The 24,019-nt window shown below is 42.2% G+C and overlaps 1 protein-coding gene across 1 annotated transcript in view; it reads left to right on the forward strand.

Moving 5' to 3' along the window:
- SLC35F1 (solute carrier family 35 member F1) overlaps positions 1-24,019 on the forward strand; it is a 385,340-nt gene that overhangs the window by 210,315 nt on the left and 151,006 nt on the right. The window contains exon 2 of the mRNA XM_065401726.1: positions 11,006-11,181. Coding sequence (XP_065257798.1) covers positions 11,006-11,181 — 176 coding nt within the window. The remainder of the gene's footprint in view (positions 1-11,005; positions 11,182-24,019) is intronic.

The raw sequence follows: 24,019 nt of genomic DNA on the forward strand, positions 1-24,019 counted from the left end.
GCTATTTCACTGTCCAGTGATGGCTATTACCTATGATTCTGCAGCTCTGAAAGGTTTATTTGTGCCACTGTCAGAGGTAAAAGAGGCCTTTAAATATTAGCCTTATAACAGTTACAATTACACAGGGCATTGCCTAATGTAATCATTGAGAATTAACATGATGAGAATAGTTGATTAATATAATAAATATATTATAGGTGCCAACTCCATTAACTGTTAACAGCACTTGTGCACATGAATCTGCTTGCTCTTCATTGCTTTCAATGTTTTATTCTTGGAAGTCGTGATCACTTATGTAAATTGTCATAAGCGGATACAGATGCTTTAATGTATTAACAGAAGATTTCTGTTATAAAACTTGTCTTGCTGGAAGAGGTGTGGAGGTTTAGAGGCTTGTATGTGCCATCTTTCAGGATTTCTCCCCTGAGTAATGCATACATAAGATTGCTGTAAAAGTAAGAATGCATAGGGGGAAACACTTACTAAATAGATGCAAAATCTCTCTCTCTCTCTCTCTCTCTCTTCCTTTAGGTATAGACAGTATCAAATCAAACAGAACAGCTGAGAGGCTTTCAGGTGTGCCAGACTGAAAATTATTAGAAATCTGTAGCCCCAGCTTTCAAAAATAACTGGCCAGTTGCTTTAGTTGGCATGAAGAAGGTTTTAGAAGCATCCTATTAATTAAACTTCTCAGGTGCCGCATATACATGTAAGGTGAATGTGGCAATATATTGTAGTAATGTCTATTTTCCTGGTATGTCCCTATTTAAGTCTGGTGTAACACTGGGACCTAAGAGCTCTTCCATACTGCAGCAGCAGCATCCTATTTTTGTGTTGACATTTGGGTTTTCAAATCATACTTCTTTCCCTTTCTTCCTGAGATAGTGACAGAAAAGTCAAAATTAAAGATGGGTGCCTAAAGTTAGGGTGCTACATCCATATTCAAACACTTCAAATAAAGCTGGTCTGATAGTCACAGAGGAGCATGAAATTCCTAATGAACTCAGACTAGAATAGTGATCTCTTTTCTTCTGCTGTTTATATTAATACATTAAAGTGCCCTCAAGTAAAGCAGTTTGGTAAAACCATGCACTCAAATGAAATACATGCCCTCATCAATTTTAATCTGTGTTAACAGTAACCAGTCTCCAAATGAGATCTTTCTTTCCTTTCAAAATACATCCTTATAATATTTTGATAAATAACTCAGTCTCTGAAGTATATGTCTACCTCCATGCCTGTTCTTACACCATACTATGAAATTATTATATAGACTGCTGCTAACCTGGTATAGACTCAGGTCAGGAGAGAATCTGCCAGGTTCAAACCCTGGCTGGCAGATATTGAGTTATGTTGAGGGACTGGTACTTTTCAAATATCTGGAGATTAAAAGTACCAGGAGTTTTCACTGTCTAAGGTATGCTGTAAGAGATGCAATGGGGACCTAGCAATGAAATGGGGCCAAGTAAAAAAGAGAAGAGGGGGAATCTGTTAAGAAGGAAATTGACCTGGATGGTGCTCAAAATAGAATTGTCAATAACCCAATGGAAGTAGGCATTTACCAGAACAAATGATCAGGGTTGAGTATTCAAACCCTTCAGCCACCTTTGTAGGTCATTGGTTCAGCAAAAAAGGGTCAGATATCACTAGCCCAGTATGCTTCCCCTACAAGCAGTTCAGAATGTAATCCCACTCTGATGTTGGGTCATAAAAGGCATTTTACTATTATGGAGAAGAGTTGTACTGGTCTGGTGTTCAAACTGAATGCTGTAACGATATCACCGTTGTCACCTTTGTCTGGCTTGTCCTTGTCTGTCCCTCCACGAACGCAAGTCAACACAATACCATTCCGTTTTCTTGTGAGCATGTTCTTTCCATTTCTGGCCAAAGTTTTGTCATGGGATCAGCCCAGCGTGTTTTTGTTCTGCCAAGCAGTTGCTTGTGGTCTCTGGGGATCCAGTCACTGATGTGGGTTGTCCATCTATTGTCTTGCCTGCGGGATACTGCAGCTACAGGGCACAAGGGCTAGCACCCCAAATGCACTGCTGCAAAATTCTTCTGCCAAACAAGCCACACAAAGCAGAATAAACCAGGAAACTGTAACAATATGAAAATTTGAATTGCATGAGAACCTGAGGAAATCTAACAGCTATATGTCATATATGGGTGTACGTGCCAGGGGCTGAGAAGCTAACCTTAGAGTGGTTTGATATTGGAATTTCTGCCTTTAGGGTTTCCAAAGTCTACATGACTGATAACTGGGGGGTTGGGGGTTGGGTTGGGTGGAACAATTATAGAAACACCAGTATGTCAAAGTAGCAAAGAAAAAAAAACAGCACATACCAGCTGCAAGCACAGAAGTTTTAAGCAGAATAAAATGGCTTCCTGTGCCAGGCTTGGGCTGCCTTCTCCTCTCTCACTGGTTTTACACTGATGTAACTCCCTTGACTTTAGTAGCATTAACTCCTTTACACTGGTGTAAATGAGATCAGAATCAGGCCCCTTGTGAATTATTCTACTTTATAAGCCATTCTGATATTGTCTCACAGCTTTCATCTTCTTCTGGGAGTTCTAACACAATGTGTGACTTTTTTAGCTTTCCAAATGGTAGTGCAGTGCTTAGAGTTTAGAGGATGAGATGATGCTGAGCTGTGATTGTACTAAAATTGCAGAATGGCAGGATATTGAGATTATCCTGGGATGAGGATAGAGTTTATAAAGAATTATTTGCTTGAAATCTCTTTCAAAACACCATAAATCAAACTCAACAGATTTATGGCTAGCTGCCGCCACTAGATGGCTTGGGTGTGATTCTAGCTTTCTATCCCACTATTCAAGATATTGCTGCCATACCATGAATAAAACTGGTACCAATAAATTGCCAGTGTTGGTTAGATTGAAATGGATTTATGCTGCATCTAGAGGGAGTTATGATTATAATACAGCACTGAATTCAATTGGCAGCAAGATATCAAAGAAGTAGGTCCTAACTTGCCTCTTCCAAGTATCATTGGAGGAGAATCATCAGTGTGACCAGTGGAGAATGAGGTGCCCTCCTTTGCCTGAGTGGGAAAAGGGAAAAAGCTTATGGTGGCTTGCTCTATTATGACTTTTAAATGGGTTAATGGGTAGAGAAATAGAATACACGAATAGTAAGAGTAGGCTCCAAAACTGGGGAAACCCACCTAAAGTCCCCTTTCCTTCTTTAACATTTTTGTAGTGAGTCTCTCTTTGATGCTGCATACTGAGCCCCCCCCCCAATCAAAACCTACTACTTTTCTTCATCTTATGAATGAGTAGCACTTGCTTAATGGATGTGTAGTGCTGATGGCTAACAGAAGAAGCCGTTCTCTTTGTGACATACTCTGTATGTATGGCTGGAAGCATCAAAAAGAACTTAGAAAAATATTGCAGTTAAAACACAGGGGTTCTGAAATATTGCATGTTTCAGCAACACTGTGAGACTTTTAAAAGGGACTCACAGGACCCAGAGAACTTTTTAAGTAATTGTTGAATTTGTACTAATTTCTTTTCAATGGTTGTGCCACAGTCTTTGGGTAGGCTGCCCCTTCAGAGACACTGTGATCCAACTGGACATTTGGTTACACCACCCTAGTTGCCAACCATGTGATACAGCAGGCCCAATGGACTTGGCACCTGCATGAGTTCCCTTCAGGAACCCATGGACAGTAACAGTAAGAAGGAGCAAAGAAGCAGATTCTTCAAAACAAAGTATGATTTATATGCAAAAAAGTACACAGCCCTCAAGAAATGGATTTAAAATAAATAAAAATGCTTTCCTACACTTGGTGACCCCTTCAGGCTCCTGGATAGAGCTGACTTAGCCTTTGTATACTCCTTTCTCTTGGTGACCAAGTTACAGCTTCCCCACTGCAAACCTCTAATTCACAGTCAGTGTTTCTGTGTCAGTTTGCAGCCAGAGATAACTTCCTCCTTTTCTGTAGGGTAGGTCCTTTCAGTGACCAGTGTCTTTTGATCTCTTCAGATTCTCAGCCTTGGCAAACAGCACTGTTGCCAGGGTGGGGCTGAGGACTCCTCACGGCTGTAAACCTGGCTATTGTGTTTGAGGGGACACTCCTTATCTAGGTCACTGTGCTTTTACCTTTTCTGCCTGATTTCTTTAACCTTTTTAGAACATAAGAATGGCCATATTGGGTCAGACCAAAGGTTCATCTAGCCCAATATCCTGTCTTCCGACAGTGGCCAGTGCCAGGTGCCCCAGAGGGAATGAACAGAACAGGTAATCATCAAGTGATCCATCCCCTGTCGCCCATTCCCAGCTTTTGGCAAATCTAGTTATTGATCTAATTATGCTTTCAGGCAAAGTAATATCACACACACACACACTGAGGGGCATATGACATTTATAAAAATATTTCCCAGTTTTCCACAGTTTAAGTATTACCCTAAAACTGAAAGAGAGGTTACTGAGTCTGTCCAAATCCTGGAGCTAAGTACTTTGTATTAGATCACTGTTGGTAGGAAGAATAGAAATGAAATGGAAAAGTTGTCCCATAAAGCATTTTCTGCACAATGAAGGTGTTTAACATTGTTACTGGGGCCAACCAATCTGTGCATCATTCCATATCATTGTGTGTTGTTGTTGCTTCTGGATAGCCAGAGCAGCTATCAAAGAGCAGGCTGAATTCTATTCTGCCTCACATGCCATCCACAAAATGATAAACTAAGTTCTGACTGGAGGAAGAACACAATATAACTTTCTAATCCCAGCTTGAGTTTGCAGCACTAGCAATTAAGAAAACAAAGTGGATATGGAAGTCACGGACAGACTAGCTATCCATAACCCTTCAATCTTGTTTGTACAGTCCAGTATTTTGATGCAATTTAAGGACTACATGAATTTTTTTCTATTTCCAATAAATGCATGACCATCTAATGATTAATAATACTTTGTTAAATGTTAACACTATGTTCATTGCTCTAGAAGAGAGTCTCTGCACAGAAAAGCTGACACTCTAAATAGAAAATAATAGAAATGAGAGCTGGAAAAGATAGGGTTACCATTCGTCCGGATTCCCCCGGACATGTCCTGCTTTTTGAGCTAAAAATAGCGTCCGGGGGGAATTTGTAAATGTCCGGACTCCCCCCCCCCCCCATGCAGAGCGCGCGCGGCTAACAGGGCAGCCGTCCGGATGCTGCCTTTTACATGGGGCTCCGACAGCCAGAGAGAGCCCCTCCTCCTCTCCCCTGCGGCAGAGATCACGCCCTCCCTCCCTTCCTGCATTCACAGATCGCCTCCGGCAGTCTGGAGCTCCTCCCCCAGCGTGCCGGGACGAGCGGCTCAGGCCGTTCCTGAGCAAGCTCACAGAGACATTAGGCGAAGGCCAACAACAAGGGAGCCAGGGGGTTGGAGAAGGGACAGCGAGGTTCTGGAGGGGGCAGTCAAGAGACGGGGGGGGGTCGGGAGTTCGGGGGTGGCTTTCTGGGGGTGGGGGTGTGGATAAGGTTTTGGGCAGTCAGGGTACAGGTAGGGGGTAGGGTGCTGGGGGGCATTTGGGGGGGTCTTAGGAGGGGGCAGTTAGGGGACAAGGAACAGAGAGGCTTAGGTAGGGGGTGGGGGTCTGGAGGGCAGTTAGGAGCAGGGGTCCCAGGAGGGGGTAGTCAGGGGACAAGGAACGGGGGGGGGTGTTTGGGAGTTCGGGGGGGGGGCTGTCAGGTGGCAGGGGTGGGGAGAGGGATCGGAGCAGTCAGGGGACAGGGAGCAGAGGGGTTTAGATGGATCGGGAGTTCTGGGGGGGGGGGGCTGTCAGGGGGTGGAGAGTGGTTGGATGGGGCGTGGGAGTCCCAGGGGTCTGTCTGGGGGTGGGGGTGTGGATAAGGGTTGGGGCAGTCAGGGTACAGGTAGGGGGTAGAGTCCTAGGGGGCCAGTTAGGATGGGGGGAGGGTCTCAGGAGGGGGCAGTCAGGGGACAAGAGGCAGGGAGGCTTAGGTAGGGGGTGGAGTCCTGGGGGGCAGTTAGGGGCAGGGGTCCCAGGAGGGGGCAGTCAGGGGACAAGGAGCAGGGGGAGGGTTGGGGGTTCTGAGGGGGGGAAGTGGCAGGGGCGGGGCTAGGGCAGGACAGGGGCGGGGCTAGGGCGGGGCTCCTCCCGTCCTCTTTTTTGCTTGCTGAAATATGGTAACCCTAGAAAAGACCTTGTAGGACACCTTCCCCCACCTTCCAACCAGTGCAGTACTGTATAGTCAGAAAGCTGTGTGGTCAAGCTCAGAAGCAAGACTCAAACAAAAGAAAGGTGGAAAGCAAAAAAGGAAGCTGGACTATAAAGAGGATCAATGGCAATTATGAGGCTAACAGACTTCAGCCTTTCTCCCTTGAGCCACCCTACTCAGTAGTACTCTTACTTTGAAGATGGAATATGTCATGGGGGAGGGGAGCAAAAACAGTAGGGCTTGACCATGTTGTTTCTGAGTGCATGATATATTGCAGCAGGGTGTGGCTATATGATTTTAGTCTTCACTTCCTAGGTTAGAGAAGAACTTCCTGTTGCTCTGTAGCACTAATTATAACAGACATTTTTGTTAAAGTGCTTTAAGGAATTCAGTGACTCTAGGGACACGGGTTTTATTTACATTGGTTATAGTCAAAAGGTGAATTCTATTTAGAGATAATATTCTGATCCACATCCAAACTGTTCCCAAGGTTTGTGTACTTTCAGAGGAGGAGTCTTGATTCTTGCCCCTCTCAAATTCCATTGCACTTGTAACTGCTTTTCTGTCTCCAATGGGAATTCCAGCTGTGCTGTAGAGGCAATAGTAAGAGTTGATTTAAGGATGTTTAATAGCTAGGGTTGCCAATTTTGGTTGGATGTATTCCTGGAGATTTCATCACATGACAATCTTTAATTAAAAATTAATCTGTAATTCCTGGAGACTCCCGGCCAATCCTGGAGGGTTGGCATCCGTATTAATAGCAAATGCAAGAGTTGAATACTTAGCAGAGATGAAAAGCTATTCTACTGCATCACCTAGGGGCTGAGGACAAAGAATTAACTGAACACTGACCCATCTGTAGCTACAAAGACCAACACAGAATATGCAGTTGCACTGAAAACATCAGCAGAACGGCTAAGTAGCCATTAATATTGTTACCGAATGTTACATTCAGAAGTAGAGGACATCCTATAAATAAGACTGTAGGCAGTTGTATAGGTGTCTTAAGAGAAGAATTCTCACTTATGAATTTGGTATCATGCAGGATGAAATGTTAATGAACCAGCTGTTGGAAAATATTTCACTTCTACATAGACAGAAATGACTGTTGGCAGAACTGAAGCTTATCCTGTGGATGGCAATGATTCTGACATAAAGCCCTGCCAAATTAACTAGTTACTTTCTATGTGAGATTTGGAATAGCCTGTCAATCCAAGGTGACATATATTGGAGAGATAGAGAACCCAAGGTCTGAGTTTATGCACACACTGCTCATGAGGGCCACGTCATCATGCCTCTCACTAAAAGAAGGATCTGCCAAGATTAGTGGTGTCCAGCAGTAGACCACCATGTGGAGCAAAAACCACTATTGCTAACCTCCTTCCATGAGTGATAAAATGAGTGTGTTCATTTTTCTGAGTATGAGAATAAAAACTGAGGCACTTGCCTCCACAATAGTTCTATTGTAGATGTGTTATGTATCTATGTGATGCTTGCTGATGGTCATATATGGAATATGTCAAGGTTAGAGAAGGCAAGCAACCATTCCACAGCCTGTGTGAAATCAACCAAGTACACATGCATACAGACCTGCATGCATTTAACTCCTCAATTCAAGCACCACTTATAAAGGCCCCTAGCATGGAGTAATGAGAGGATGCTGCTGCATGAACCTCCATTTTAGAGAAAAGACAGTAATTGAAGAAGCATCTAAATGGATAAAAAAGAACTACAAGTGTCTAGGAGATGGATCTGCCTAAATTTCAGTGAGTCTTCAAATTTTACAGTATCTCATCAATGGGCAGCAGTGGCAAGAATTATGGATATGTGGTTCCTTTAGCACTAATGTTAGTCTCTTCTGGTGCCATCTTTAACATGGTGGCCACCACCCAAGCACCTTCTCGTGGCCAGGAGTGCCTCTACAGTGTCTGCCTCAGTTTTCCCTTCTTCAGGGCTCCTTAAATAGAACTGCCTGCAGTTTTGCTCATCCACTCGCAGCCCTTCTTGGGTCTGGAGTTTTGTATTAATAATAAAAAAACCTAAACAAAAAAATCTTCAACCCAGTCTTAAACTGGGGAAAGCCCCCAAGGCACTGTCTCTTTCTGTTGTCTAAGCAGCTGGAGAAGATGCAAAGCCCAGCCTGCCTTCTCCAAAGACTAAACACATCATCCATCTGGGTCTTCTTAACCAGCCCCAGTCCCTTCTTCAGAGACCCTCTCTCCCTGCATCTTTACTGCACAGTTCCTTGTAGCTTTGTCTTCAATGAGCTCCCTCTGACTGCTATCGTCCAGGTGCAGCCCTGTCCCCTTAACTGGCTCGACTGTGAGCACCTTCTCTAGAACAGGGGAGCTGGATCTGTTTTTAATCACAGGGCCCAGCCATCCTGTGACACCATCCCAGTTGGATATCTTTAATTCACAGAGGCATGTTTTGTATCTGAGTGAACGATGGAAGGGTGGAAGGAGTGGTTACATGTGTGACGGGTTTGGTCACAGAGACCCCCTTGGGACTGTCACTTGATGTGCTGAAATTACCTCTGAGCCCATTTTCCCTGCCAGCTTGGGACTCCAGAACCCTGCCTTGTTGAGCCAGACTCGCTAGCCTGCGGCAACACAGACTCAGGGTCTGGGCCATGCCCCCAAAGCTACAGACTTTAACCAAAAACAGCTCAGCAGGTTACCTCTCCAGCACCCAGACACCCAATTCCCAATGGGATCCAAACCCCAAATAAATCCGTTTTACTCTTTATAAAGCTTATACAGGGTAAACTCATAAATTGTCCGCCCTCTATAACACTGATAGAGAGATATGCACAGGTGTTTGCTCCCCCTGGTATTAATCACTTACTCTGGGTTTATTAATAAACAGAAGTGATTTTATTAAGTAAAAAGTGATTTCAAGTAATAACAGAACAAAGTAAGTCACAAAGCAAAATAAAACAAAACATGCACGTCTAACCCTTAATGGCCTCCACTTAATATGTTTACATCAGTGATACACATTTATATCTTATTCTCCTAACTCCGGACATAGAAATAATACATGCAAACAAATAGGATGAACACACTCAGTAGAGTATAAGCTTTGTAATGATACCTTACAAGAGATCTTTTGCATAAAGCATATTCCAGTTGCATCATATTCACATTCATAAGCATATTTTCATAAAGCATATGGAGTGCAACGGCACAACAAGATCTTAGATTCCACTAATCCAAAAACCTCCTGTAAGAGTGCACGATCTGCCACAGTGAAGGTTGTTCTCTCTCTGTCAAACTGCTTGTTTTGTTTTGTTTTTTGGGGGGGGGAGGGAAGTGGGTGGGGAAAAGGGGGAGAAGGTGCTATACAACAGCTTGTGCTTCCCTGGGCCTGTTTGGTTGTTTCATACCATGACTGGCACCAAGATACAGTAGTAGGAGGATTGCTTGAGAAAGGGGGAAACAAATCTGACACCTGAGGTTACTAAGAAAGGGGTCTTTGTAGCCTAGATCTTCACAGCTGCCAAATATTCAGTCACTCTGAGGGAGATATGGCAGGGAGAGGGAAGCAACATTGAAAGATTTTTAATATTGGGAGATGGTGGTGTATAAAAAAGATTTTCATCCTAGCTGAAGAGTGTTCCACACTGATGTGCTGCCTTGCCTGTCTCCCCCCAGAGCAAGACACAGACATGGAATAGACTTGGCATCAGCACAACCGTAGGGACAAAATAGTGTCTGGGTATGTTTTCAGTAAAGTCATCTGAAGGGTAAATTTTTCAAAAAATGATGTCTATGTTGCATGTGTAGAATATCTTGTAACAAAGCTGGAAGCACGAGCAAGTAACACTTGAATGTTCTTTATCTGGGTTGAAGTGAGCTGTGGTGCAAAGAGATAACAAAGAACCAGGACTTGATGGGCAGGAAGGAGAAAATGACGAGGATGCTGAAGGAGAACATGGGGGGGAAGGGAGAAGGGGAAAGAGGGAAAGAGGGCAGGAGTATTGGACAGGCAGAAGAAATAAGGAACATGGAGGAAGAAGAAGTCAAATGGTGGGGGGCAGGGATGAGGAATGGAAAGATAAACTGAAGCAAGAGGCCAGTTCAGATAAGGAAGTTTCTTGGAGTAAAAAGAGTGGTGAAAAGAATGTTTTCAAAGAGGAAAAATCCACAAAAAAGTAAAGAGTGGAGGAGAGAAACAAGATGGTGAAAAAGATTAAAGAAAAGATACACAGTAGAAGGAAAGAAATGAAAGCAAAATGGAAATGAGATGAGAGAACAAAGGAAGGAAGACAGTACATTCATACATATTATTTTATAAAAATGTAGATCTAGAAACATGATAAAATCACATGGTTTTTTTTCTCTATTTGGTTGTGTATACAGAGAGACACATACTAAATACTGGGACAGCTGTACACTTTCATTGTATTGCAAATGTGAATTTGCACTCCTGGGTCTTTACTTTGAGACACACACAAGCAAACTGGGGGAAGGGGTGAGGAAGTCTTAAGACTAAATGGGCCCATATCCACCAAATCTTTCCCTTGTGTTGTGTGCGTGAAATTTCACTGTTATTCTTTTCATAATCAGAGGTTTTTATAATACATGTACAAAAACCAGTGTGTTTGAGAAATATTTCAGTACATGCTGAGGAAAGAGATGGTAATACTTATTAGAAAACTCCTACCAGGTACATTAGCGATCAAGGCCATCATGTTTCTTCCCATGTTTTAACACTTTCATTTGGATTTATGCTCCTCAGAAGAGGATAAGAATTTCCTGGTTGGCTGAGAGGCTGAGTGTTTTATGTCTGTGTTTTTTCTTGTTTCTTTTAGGGAGCTCCTGCTGTCTGTGGCTCTTGGCCAGGTTTTGTCCCTTCTTATCTGTGGCATTGGCCTGACCAGCAAGTATTTGTCAGAGGATTTCCATGCCAACACTCCTGTTTTCCAGAGCTTCCTCAATTACATCCTCCTGTTTTTGGTCTACACCACTACACTAGCTGTCAGACAAGGTAAGTACCATTCTTTGGAAGGGAGGTAGCTTCTGTAAGCTATTTTGTAGAATCTAGTCCAGTGGTCCCCAAACTTTTTACCTTGCCCCCCCGCCCTGCTCCCTGGAGCCAGGGCCAGGAGCGGGGCCACAGCTCTGGGAGGGAGGGACACAGACAGGGGTAAGGTGGCCAAGGCTAGGGCCATAACTGGAGGTGGGAGTGGGGGCTCCCCCGGGGGCTGGTGCTGGCCGCAGGTGCCCCGGGGGCCAGGGCCAGGAGCTGAGCTGGGTGGCGCTCCCTCCCTACCCCCACATGGGGGCTGGCCTGGGCCCCAACCGTGCCCCACCAAACATTCCTCCACGCCCCTCTAGGGGGGCACACCCTACAGGTTGGGGACCTCTGATCTAGTCACTATGGACAAAATTTTCCGAAGCACTCAAATCCTGTTTTTTAAAAGCATCTAAGTCACTCAAGAGCCTAAGTTCCATTGCCTTTCATTCAATTTGATGTAGGCCCAGATTTTTTAAAGGTATTTAGGCACTGCTGTGCTTAGGGTTGCAACACCTAAATGATTTAGGAGCCCAAAGCTATTTTCAGCCTAAATCCTTTTTTAAAATGAGCTTTGGGCTCCTAAAAATGGAACTTAGGCTCTTGAATGGCTAAAGTGTAAAATTTCCAAAAGCATCTAATGACATTCTTATTCTGTGTATATTAACTTATCCTTTTTTCCACAACACATTAAAAATTACATACTTTCTGGATGAAAGGAAAAAGCAAACTTTCATTAGAAAGGACTATTTTAATAAATAACCAATACAGTAGTGTTCTGTGAAAGAAAAGTCTGTATCCTTTCTGCCTGATTATTTCCATGTGAACATTCTCCTTGATCCTTTCTTCCTGTTTCATATACACGCATTTAGGTCTAGATTGCAAGTTGGAAAGTTTTGGAGTGTTCTAAAACTTGGTATCTATTAAAAATGTTCAGAACTGCTGAATGCTGATCTCTGGGCATGTCAATCCTTAGGAAGTCTCTCTAGGAAGTTCCTGCTCAGACTTTCTTTGCCTTCCCAATTCAGTTTGGGTTGTGGGAACATCATCAAAGGCTCTTTGGAAAACTGTGGTTAAACATAGCTCTTGCTGGAAAGTGTAAGTGTAGATCTTGCATAACTGTTACCAAACAGTTTACAGAATTGTTATAGCCCAAAAGTCTCATTTTCAAAAGTAACTTGGGACTTAGGCTCCTAAGTGAGTAAGGACTTTCAATGAGATTTGGGCTCTCAAGTCACTTAAGTGTTTTTGAAAATGTTACTAAATACTGGGGAGACAAGGTGGGTGAGGTGATATCTTTTTTTATTTTAAATGTTACCCTATGTTGGGACATATCCTGTGATGCCATTCCACATTTAGATTTAGAACGTTATTATCATGTCTATCATACACTGAGTTTTGAAACTGTTTAAAACTTTCTATCAAGAGCAATACTTAATACATAATTCCCCAGAAGATCCTAACACAGTCTGAAAATTGTGTGTCAAAAACGTTTGGTTTTGCCTGAGGTATGAAAGTTTGGTCATTGGCCCATCCTCAGATGGACAGGTATCAAGTTTAAAATGAAAGAAGTTTAACTTTGTGGATTAAACTGTTGGAACACAAACCAACATTTAATGCACCACGGCCGGGAAGGAGACTGTCCCTGCCCTGAAGGGCTAACAGGCTGAATAAACAAGATAGACAAAGGCTGGGAGAATGTAAAATGGGGATGCTAATATTTCCTGATGAGCAACTGAGGCACAGAAAGATTAAGTTACTTGCCCAAGGTAACACTGGAAATCTATAGCAGAGCTGGGGAGTTAAGCCAAACCTTTCAAGTCCTGATGTAGTGGGATTTGAATGCATCCTCATTTCCTTCACTTAGCAGTGTTTGGTGCCAGTGGGAAGAGCCTTCATGAAGTAAGTTGGGAGTGGGTAGGACTTGGTGCCATGTGCACAATTATTCTAGAAGGGAGGGCATAGGTATTGAGGGAGGATGACCCATAGGGACAGTAGTCATGGAAGGTGTTTAAATCAGGCTGCTGTTTAAAGTTGGTCCAGAGAAGAATGACAGCAAGAGTTGGAGGGCACCCACTGAATAGCCTGGAGCAGGGGCTACCAGGAAGGAATGTCTGGAATTGGCAGGATGCCCAGAAAAATCCTGGACAAGGAATGGACACAGAGGCAGGGAGAGCAGTAATCCAAGCACATTCCATGAAATTCCTACAGAGCACTACAGCAGCACATGGCCATTTCATTTATTGTCCATTTAATATTGCCACGTGACAAAACCCCATTGGCTTGGGATTCACTTACTCAGCAGATGGGTCTAACAAATATCTATTAAGGCAAAACACTCAGCAAGTAGTGATCAATTACTTACAAGTGGGAAGCTCATTAGGACAAACTCATCACAGTCACCTCCTGCACTGGACAGTACAACTTCAACCTCCCTTTGTTACACAAGCTTATAAATACGTTTTTTGTTATCTTTTTTTAGACATATGTATTAGTCTCTCATTCCATGTTATCTCTCCTCCCCTACCAGTACAGGTATAGTGTTAGTTCAATCCAGTCTTTTCTAGCTTTGTTTAGTTAGTTTCTTTTCTTCTCACGTATTCTGTAATTTCTTACACATACACAGTTCTCCTTATACTTACGCTGATAAACATTATCAGAACAGACTCTTAAAATCCACAGCAGGCTTCTGTCAGGCCAAAATATGGCTTTGCTCCCAGCAAGCCCCACATTGGTTTTTTTTGCTTGTGTATGTATTTAAATTCTTTATTTGTGGGTGTTAGACTAGAACAGTTTTTCTAGCAGCTCTGATTGTTTGGCATCGTTAACAGATGAAAACCACATAGTAATTATATTAATTTTGTACAGACTGATTCAGTTCTGAATGCTGGGCACATCAGAAAACTTCTTTCTAGCTTAGCTTCTTCTATTTCATATGCAAAATTTAAGATTTCTTAAATGACCCCATCTTTCTATTTCAGAAATCAAACCATGAAAACGACTGTAGAAATCAAAAATAAAATCATCCCCATTTTTTCTTTTGTTTGCTTTCTGAATGGATAAATTGATTGAGAGGACTATATAGGCATACATATAGAATATGGAGGCATTCACTTGAGACGCTAAACAGAATTTCACTGCGGAACTGCATCACTTGCTTCCAATAACTTCTTTGGGGGCATCCTTAACTTCCCTGCATGGGACTCCCCTTTCTTTACTAAGCTCTTCCAAATCTAGATTTGTCCTTAATCCCCTGTGGACTGGCCTTCTCTGTCTGTCCACCATCTTTCCAGTAAAGGGGAAAATTCCCCCTGCCGTATTGAATAACCCACTTCTATCTCCAGTCTCGCTAGCACCTGTGTTCACTTCCTTCCCTCCCCACATCTTTCCAGGTCAGCCTTTCTGTTCTCTCTTACCTGTTAGAGTGGCGCTGCTAGTTTAGCCACAATAAATAGCTCCACTGTATTGCCTATTTTAACTTTGTGCAAAATACTCAGGGCTAGATCCTCACCTTGTGTGGATCAGCATAGCTATATTGAAGACAATGGAACTACACCAACTTATGCCAGCTGAAAATCTGTCCCTGCTACTGTATTCTACACAGCAAAACAACACCATAAATCTGTCCTCATGCTCCCATGACCCTACATTTTCACAACAGCAGTTAGCATGAACAGTTAGAATTGTACTTTCTAGCAATGCTAGATATCTGCCTTGATCTAGAAAGAGGGAAAATACTTGTTTCCTGTAGAAGGAAAAGGTCTGGGCTCCTTCACTCTCCTTCTGGACATGTTTAAGGATCTAGCTGTCTGTCTGTCTTAGGTCTTTATAGGATGACCAACACCTTGAAATCTGGGTACCAAATGCAGTATTTCAAATTTGCTTAAAGTATAATCTATCTGAGACTGTTCTTTCCATCACTGGGTATGGCTGCTCAGGCTTGGAGATCCTCCCAACCACAGATTTCCCTATCTATCCTTCAAACTTCTTATGGGCCTAATCCTACAAGATGCTGAATACTCAGGCCCCAGTCCAGCAAAGCACTTTAAGCATCTGTTTAAGTTTGACTATGTGAGTAGACTCATGGTTACAACTCCTATAAGGCAATACCCTGATACAGAAAGGCAGTTTAATTTTTTGTTGAAATGCTTTGAAACAAAATAATTTGGGTCAGTTTGACAAAATGAAATATTCTGATTTGGATCAGTGTCCCAAAATGAAATATTTCATTTTGATTTTTCTATAAGGAAAATCAAATATTTTCAGTAAAATCAAGAGCTTTCTATGGAAAATTTCAATTCTGCAGAAACTGCATTTTCCATCAGAATATCATTCTGATGGGAAAATTCTTGACTAGCTCAATTATTTTGTTTGGGGGATTTTTTGTTCGCTTAGGTAGCTTTTTTTCACAAAATCAAGTTAGACTTTAAGCTTATTAGTTATTTAGAATGCACACATGCTACAGCTAACGTTAGCACACACTTACTGAAGTACCAATATTGAAATATTAGGATCTAAATTTTTCCTTTCAATTTCTTTGTGTGCATGTAGCTAGATCAATGTTATAACAGTAAATGTTGTTAATGCAATATCATAAAATGACTGAATATCATTATGTATAATCTAACTGATTTTTCCCAAACTGTGATAAATATTAATGAAATCTACAGCATGTAGCGCTTCCTTCCAAGGTAACTTGCTATCATGCCCATTTTTATTTTGTTCGCTGTTGTGCCAAAACCTATTTTTTGTCCTGTGTTGAGGAAAAAGATTGTACCTCATTTTATCACAGCTCTGCCCCCTAATCTGCAAAGGATTCTGCTTAGAGGGATCCTGTCATGATACTTGTGGCTACTCATTTGTGTTAGAGGTGATTACACAATGAGGACAAGAGAGAGACTTAATCATCCTTCTGTCAGTGAAGTGGAGCTATGGAAAAGAAACCTGGGGAGATCAGCTTTAGCACCTGAAAAAGCAATAAATGGGAAACTGTCCATAGTGGCCCAAGAGGTGTTAATTGTCAGCAGTCAACATTGTGGTGGAGGCATCAGCAGCTTGTAGGCAAAAATTAATCCTTTCTAAAAGCCACCAAGTATGTTATAAGTGAATATAGCACATATACTAACACTGTAAAATAATTAAGGGATGAGAGAATAGTAGGTATCTATTTTGAACAGAAGGGGGAAAAAATCATAATCTCAGGGGGCCAGATTCTGCCGTTACTCATACTGTGTAGCGCCTTACTCTGTGATGCTTTAAATAAGACAACTTGCTCAGTATGTCCTGCCTAGCATACATAGGGGTGGCAAAATCAGGGCAGTAGCTTGCTGATTCAGAAGGGTTGTATGAATGTACATAAAGCTGGATGAATCCTCTTTCTACAGCGTTAAATTATGAGGTCATGCCAAACGTCAATGGAAATATAATTCTTCCTAGAGTCACTGTAATGTCTTAGATTTGGCATATAACCAGATTTGACCTGTGCCATGGAAGATGAGTTATAGCCTCCTGTGAGACTATTAGCAGCTGAGTCATGCCACATCTTATTGGAAGGTTTATTTTGTATCGATTTCCTTCTTGGATTTGATCTATGACCTCAGTGTCTTAATATGTGCATTCCTAATTTACCTGCTACTCAAATGGGTTCTTCCACTTGAACAAACAGTGTGTTTGAATGAAAAGACAACCTTTACAGGATTTGCTCTATTTCACTGTACTGCACATCTGCCCTTTGGTGAGCAGTCAAAACAACTTATGTCTTCTGTTGGTCAATTTCATTCTAGTAGTAAAACTGCATTTATCTTTTAATTGGGCCAGATCCTATAGCTCGGATCACACAGGATACCCCACTAGATATCCAAGGAGCTTTCCCAACAGTTGGTACCTCTGTGTTTGGGTCACACATAATAATGTGGCTGGAACATGCAGGAACATTTTCAATAAAATGTGGTTTTGTTTAAATAGGCTGTTTTTTGTCAAAGCCTAAACATCTTGCGGAGGGATATTGATTTGGCTAAAGTTTTCAATGGGAAGGTTTCTGCAGTCCAGGACTTTCTAGTCACTTCTGATGGGAGACGGTGAGAGATCCAAATTGAAGAAGTCTGGTTTTCAGTTGGGAAACGAATGTTTCAATCAGGACCAGCTCTACGCACCAGCAAACCAAGCCGTGCTTGGGGCGGCACAATTCCGGGTTTGTTTTTTTTGCTTCGCCAGTGGCGCTCTCGAAGATTTTTTTTTTTTTTTTGCTTGGGGCGGCAAAAAACCTAGAGCCGGCCCTGGTTTCAATGCACGTTGGTTTTGCACAAAATATTCAAAAGGTATTGATTTGATTCCAGTGCAGAAGGCAAACAAATTACGAAACCTCAAAAGTTGTTACAAAATGGAGCGTTGGTCCTCCAAACAACTCTACCTGTGAGAGCAACAGTATTGACCTCCCTGAGGGGGCAGGGTGAGGGTGTGGCCATGACCTAGATCTCACACAGGCCAACAGAACATGTTGCAGATTTTCTAAAGGTCAGCAGAGCTCCCACGGCACCAAGCACTGTCCTCGAGGCCCAGGATTCTTTCTGGAGCTCCCACTGCAGAGGGTTCCTTCCACCTACCCCAATGCAGGGCTATGTGCTTAAAATCACAGTCTAACCCTGTATTTTGAAAAATAAACAGCCTATGCATGCATTACCACTTGGGATCAGCATCACAATGACATTTTAGCATTTGGAATTCTCATAACAATATTTCATGTTCCCCCTACTGTGTGTTACTTTGTAGCTGTCAGTGGATAGTGCACTTCCTGTAACTTCACTAGTCTTTCAACCATGAATGCCAAATTGTATGGGATACATTTATCCAGTCTGCCAGTTGGCAGTCTCTTTGGCTGTAAGTTGAAGATCCCTGATCTTACTCAGATAAAATTCAGTTAGTGGATGAGAAATCAAACTGCAATTCTGATTCCTGACAACTTGTAGTTTAAAGTTCCATGGATCATTTTGCCAGGAGTAAGAGTTGTCATTTTAGTTTATACTCTTTTTTGGGGACAAGAATAGTCTTCGTCTGTTTGGAATGCTGTAAGCACTTCCACAGTCTAAACAATAGTAATAATAGATCCAGTTTCCTATCCAATCCAATTTGGATAATTACATTGTGCCTGCTTAAATTTTCCCTGTAGTTTCAATTGAATAAGGTACTTTTTTTTTTCTTCATTTCCCTCCTTAAGTTGTTGGATAATGTTGCTGTGTGTTGTATAAAAAAATTTCTGTTCCACTCAAGCAGTGGCTGCAGTTCAGTGGTAGATGAAATGATTCCTGTATGTATAATTTGTAAAGGACTTGCAGATTCTATTCCTTTGAGATACTTTTCTAATTACCGTAGAAATTTTCCCTTCCCATAAATGGAAACATATCTTTTATTTATTTTCTTCAGTCACAGAACTGAAGATGATGTGATTTCAATGGAACAAGATTTATTCCACACCATATGTGAGAGGAGTGGGTAAAAACATTAGCCCTGACCTTTCTCTTGTTTTATTTTGACTGGTTGGTTTTTTGAGTGTCTTTTATTTTTGCCTCCTCTCAGTTGGGAGTTTTCTTTTACCCTGAGGGCTTGTCATTTGTCAACTGCCTTTATTCCACCAAGATACACAAACTAGGACTACATAGGCCTCTGCATCCTTTTCACCCACACAAGGGACCAAACATCTTAGGGCTCTAGTCAGTTTTCATCAGGTGCCTTTTGCTTTGCTCACAGATTTAGTAGATTATACATATGCACTTACAGAGATGAATACTGGTCTAGACATTAGGCCTAGGTGTTGATGATTTTGAGCTGCTTTACCTACCTTCTTTTTATCACTTTGATTTGAAGATGGTGTCCCCCTGAGTCTTAGCTTACACACACCTGCTGTCTAAATCCATGGCCTGCATCCTATCTTTTTTTTTTTAAGTGTTTTTTCCTTTTGATCCTAGAGATGGTGGCACACCATAGCATTTCCATCCTGTTGCATCATATTATTAGAGTAAATCATTGGTGTAACAATCATGTGACACAGATAGTAGTAAATATTGAAAGGACTCCTCCTCTTTGATTCTGGTGGCAGCAGTTAAGTATGAACCGTAATGGTATGTCTGAATGCTGTGTGCCATGCAATAATGGTACAAATGCTCAAATACCCATGATGATCCCCAAGGAATAGAGCCGAGATCTGATCATGGTGGTGTTTTCCCTGCATCAGTGATGCTTTTTCTGTGAGGTCCTGCATATAGGTCACATGGAGACCAGAGCTCTTGTTTCACTTGATCTCTGTCAGGGTGAGTGGAATGCAGCTGAAAGGAGCACTGTCTGACGCAAGGGAGGCTGTAAGAAAGAGCTGAACAAGTGGAGAGGCACTACCAAGGTCCATCCTTCCATCTCAGCAGTCAGGAAAAGAAGAGGAGTGGGGGGAAAGGACTAACACACCCTCCTCTGCCATCCGGAGTTGTAAGTTAGGAGGAAGGGGGAGATTCTAATGTGTCTGATGGAGTTGCGGAGAACCAAAATATAATCCTGGCATAACACTGTGCTGTCATGTTTTTGTCCTGATGCTAGCTCAACTTGTGATGACGGTGCTACATCATGGTGAAAACATGATCAGATAGGCCCAGGTTTTCAGCCAACCTGTAAAATGTGCCAGCCTTTGAATTGTGGGGAAAATCTCAATACTTGTATCTGTGACTGCCTGATCGAGGTCACAAATCCTCAGTGACGACCTGGTTGAGGACACACATCCTCAGTGGTTAGACTGAGCCTGCAGTTCACATTGTGGGTGCAGTCCGAACGCTTGTGCCACTAACTACAGGATTTATGGTCTCAGGCAGGTAGTCACAGATTTTGCAGGTCAAAGAGGCCACACTTTTGAAAATGCTACAAGCCAGATGCTTGTCACTTAAGGCATGTGTGGAAAACACTTGGGTACCCCGCTGATGGGTACAGTATAAGGACATGAACAGAATAGAAAATTGTGCTCAGATGATTTTGTGGCTCTCTCTGATTTCATTTCAGGATAAAGTGGTTCACTAGCTTTGCAAGACTGCCCTACTCTATCCTACAATAAACCGTTTGTTTATTAGAGGTGGAGGCTCAATCACAAATATAGTAAAACTCCACACAGTATATCTCCTTTGCAATTAAGGGATAACTGTCCTTTATAGAGTTAGTATATGGCTCATCTCTTTTTCTTCTGCTACATAAACATTTCAAGTGCTGTTGTTTACAGCACAGACCATCCTTTCCCACCCTATTGAGGATAGTTAATGGTTTTGCTAAAACAATGCACCTCTGATTCTATTGCTGTAAGCTAAATGCAAGGCCATGGCTGCCTCCCATTTTATCCAGCATCGGTCTTTGCCTGTAATTTATGGAAATATTTAAATATTAATCAATTCAAGCTGCTAGCAAGCATAGTGCAATGCACATTCCCTGCACGTAGCTTTAGTGTTCATACGGGAGATTTGAAGTGTGGTTACAAGATGATAACTGTATTGCCTGAAGGAGATAAGTCCCGCTCTGCCAGAATGGTGCTTTGTATATAATTAGTGTAAAAATTCAGAGGAATAGAGTTTATCTTTGCAATCGTCTTTCTCATTAAAATAGAATCATAATGAAAGAACAAAGCGGTCCCTGCAGTGAATTGAATTGCCTCCCTACGTTTTCATTAAATCAAAGACTCAGCAGCATCCAGTTTTGCAGAACCCAGTTGCAGGCAGTACACAAGACCCACAGTAGAACCCCTATGCAGATCATATTTTTTTGTGCAGGCTTGGAAGTGCAATATGTTTATCTTACATGGGAAACAGCCTACTTGTCTCTTTTCTTTTTCTAATTTCACTGGCTGCTGTTGACAAGATGCTAATGGTATAAAGAATACTTGTGATGCTACTGGTAGTAACTCTGCTCAATGCAAACCAAAGTACTTTACCCTCTTTCATCTAGAAAAAGGACCATAAAAGAGCATATGAACCGAGGGAAGAGAAATCTATGGCAGCTGATAAGGGCTTAGATTTATTTCACAATTTCCCATTTATTGTAATGACACACTTTCTGCCAAGCAATAACACAAATAGCAATTTCCTCCTCCTTTAACTGCATTATTATCAACATAATCTTGTAACAACAATTATACAGTAAATGCATCTTCAGGGCAGAAACTGACAAATATTCTGTAAATTGGTGGGGTAAGAGTTTTTCAGTCTTTTTGTAGAGATGTTTATTTTTCTTCCTTTCTTTTTTTGCTCTTTTGTGAGCCATTAAAGCGTGATCCCTTTATACTCCTGTCACATTTCTGGATGCCAATGCTATGATAATAATTAAGCTTTTCATCTTTAAAATGTTTATAAACATTTAAGCGTTCATACTTACAAAATACCTGTGAGTGAAATACAGTAACTACTATCCCAATTTTGCCAATTAGGCAGCTGAAACAGAGAAGCTGAGGCTTCCCCAAAAGCACAGAGGGAGTCAATGTCTGAGCCACGATTAAAACTTGGGAATTCCTAGGGCCTAGCTCTTTGCTCACATCTAGCCTTTCTTGTAGGGCCTGATCACTGCTGTCAAGTAGAGTCCTTCCATTGACTTCAATGGGAGTTGGATCAGACTCATAAAGAAAAAGGTATTGTGGTTTTATCCAATAGGGCCATGCAAGACAACTGATTTTACCTCATAATTCTGAAGTGATAGTCTGTAGGAAGACCTGTGGTAGGGAGCTGAAGAGGGAAAAGGGTGTTCTGTTGGGTGCATGGGATTGCCTGTCAAACAGCGCACGGGCTGTTTTCACAAACTTCACAGATCCCTTGGGATCCTTGCAGATTCTAATATATGTTCACCGGGGGGGGGGGGGGGGGGGAAGAGGGGAAGGGCCCTAAGTGTGGATGCTCTGTGCCAGCCCTGGGTCTCTGGTAGTGTGGCTCCATAATTGTCAAGGCTTCTGCTTCTAGCAACTATAGGGTTACCATATTTCAGCAATCAAAAAAGAGGACGGGAGGAGCCCCGCCCCTGCCCTTCCCACTTCCCCCCCTCAGAACCCCCAACCCTCCCCCAGCTCCTTGTCCCCTGACTGCCCCCTCCTGGGACCTCTGCCCCTAACTGCCCCCCAGGACTCCACCCCCTACCTAAGCCTCCCTGCCTCTTGTCCCCTGACTGCCCCAACCCTTATCCACACCCCCACCCCCAGACAGACCCCTAGGACTCCCACGTCCCATCCAACCACTCCCCACCCCCTGACAGCCCCCCCAGAACTCCCGACCCATCTAAACCCCTCTGCTCCCTGTCCCCTGACTGCTCCGATCCCTCTCCCCACCCCTGCCACCTGGCAGCCCCCCCCCCCAGAACTCCCAAACACCCCCCCCCCCGTTCCTTGTCCCCTGACTACCCCCTCCTGGGACCCCTGCTCCTAACTGCCCTCCAGAACCCCACCCCCTATTTATGTACAGGCGTGACTACCTGCCCTTTCCTGGTTATTATACGCGGCCAGTCCGCATCCACATCCAGTAATTAAAAAAAAAAAAAAAAAACTAATAATTTAAATTGGAATTTCATCCATTAATAAGTATTTATTATATAATTAAAACCATTCTATTGAAGGACAGATATTAAATAACACTAAATAAATTAATGTTCAAAACAATATTAAAAATTTGAAAATTTAGAGCATGGAAACCAAAATAGCTAAAATTTAGTTTTGGCAAGATACACGGAATGGAAACTCCGGGATCTTTACCTGTCACTGAATATAGCCATCATACCAATAGTGGAATATAAAACAAGTCTACATATACTCTCCTTAAAATTTTTACTTCTGTCCATTCCCAATAATTGTAACAAATCATTATTACCTTCACTCCACTTGCCACGCGCCCCAAGCACAAAACCAAAGAAGTGAATATTTTTACCTCCCGTTAAGTTTTTAATTTCTTCCTCTAACTCAAGATAATAAGCCACCTTCTCACTGTGGGCTTGTTCCAAACTTCCGGCATTATCCTCCCATCGCACTGTAACATCAACCACCACTGCTGTATCTCCTTTTATAAATATAATATCCGGCTTTCTTAACTCACCCTTACTATTTCTCAAATGGGGCTCTATCATTGCCTTCCACCCTAATTTACCAACCTTATCTACAACTGCAGACACTACTCTATTATGCCTTTTTATCCTAGCATTCTTAGTCTTATAACATTGTCCTGAGATATGGGGAACAGTCTCCCGCACTTTACCGCACCATCTACAAAGAGCATTCACACCTCCTCTTCCTCTTGCTAATGTCTCCCTAGTAGGATAAATATTTGCCCTAAGCTGCAATGCTGCGATATACGCTGACGATTTAACTTTACTAGAGTTTCTAAAAATCGAATTACTAATTAAATCATTTTTAAAATATTTTATCCCTATTCCCTGACATCTCAGTTCCGACCATCTTAAAAATTCCTCTTCCCTCCATTTCTTGGGATGAGATGTTACTGCACTAAATGACAATATTTTATCCACAAGATTTTCTCCAGCATATAGATAAGATAGGTCCATCCAATCATCTCTCGAGACAATATGTCTCCTCCATTTACGAATTAACATATTTGGGATTTGCACACTAAACTTAGTGAGAGCTAAACCACCATCCCTACCTCTAGAATAAAATATCCCATCTGTGGTACACTGAGGCAAATGTAAAATCTCTTTAACTATTTTTCTAACTAACACATCAAGATCGTTTAAAAGATTAAAAGGGGGTTCTATTAAAAGAAGATTATAAAATAGCTTCGGTAAAATATATGTCTGTAAAATTAAT

The sequence above is a fragment of the Emys orbicularis genome, chromosome 3 (assembly GCF_028017835.1).
Source record: "Emys orbicularis isolate rEmyOrb1 chromosome 3, rEmyOrb1.hap1, whole genome shotgun sequence".
Lineage (NCBI taxonomy): Eukaryota > Metazoa > Chordata > Testudines > Emydidae > Emys > Emys orbicularis.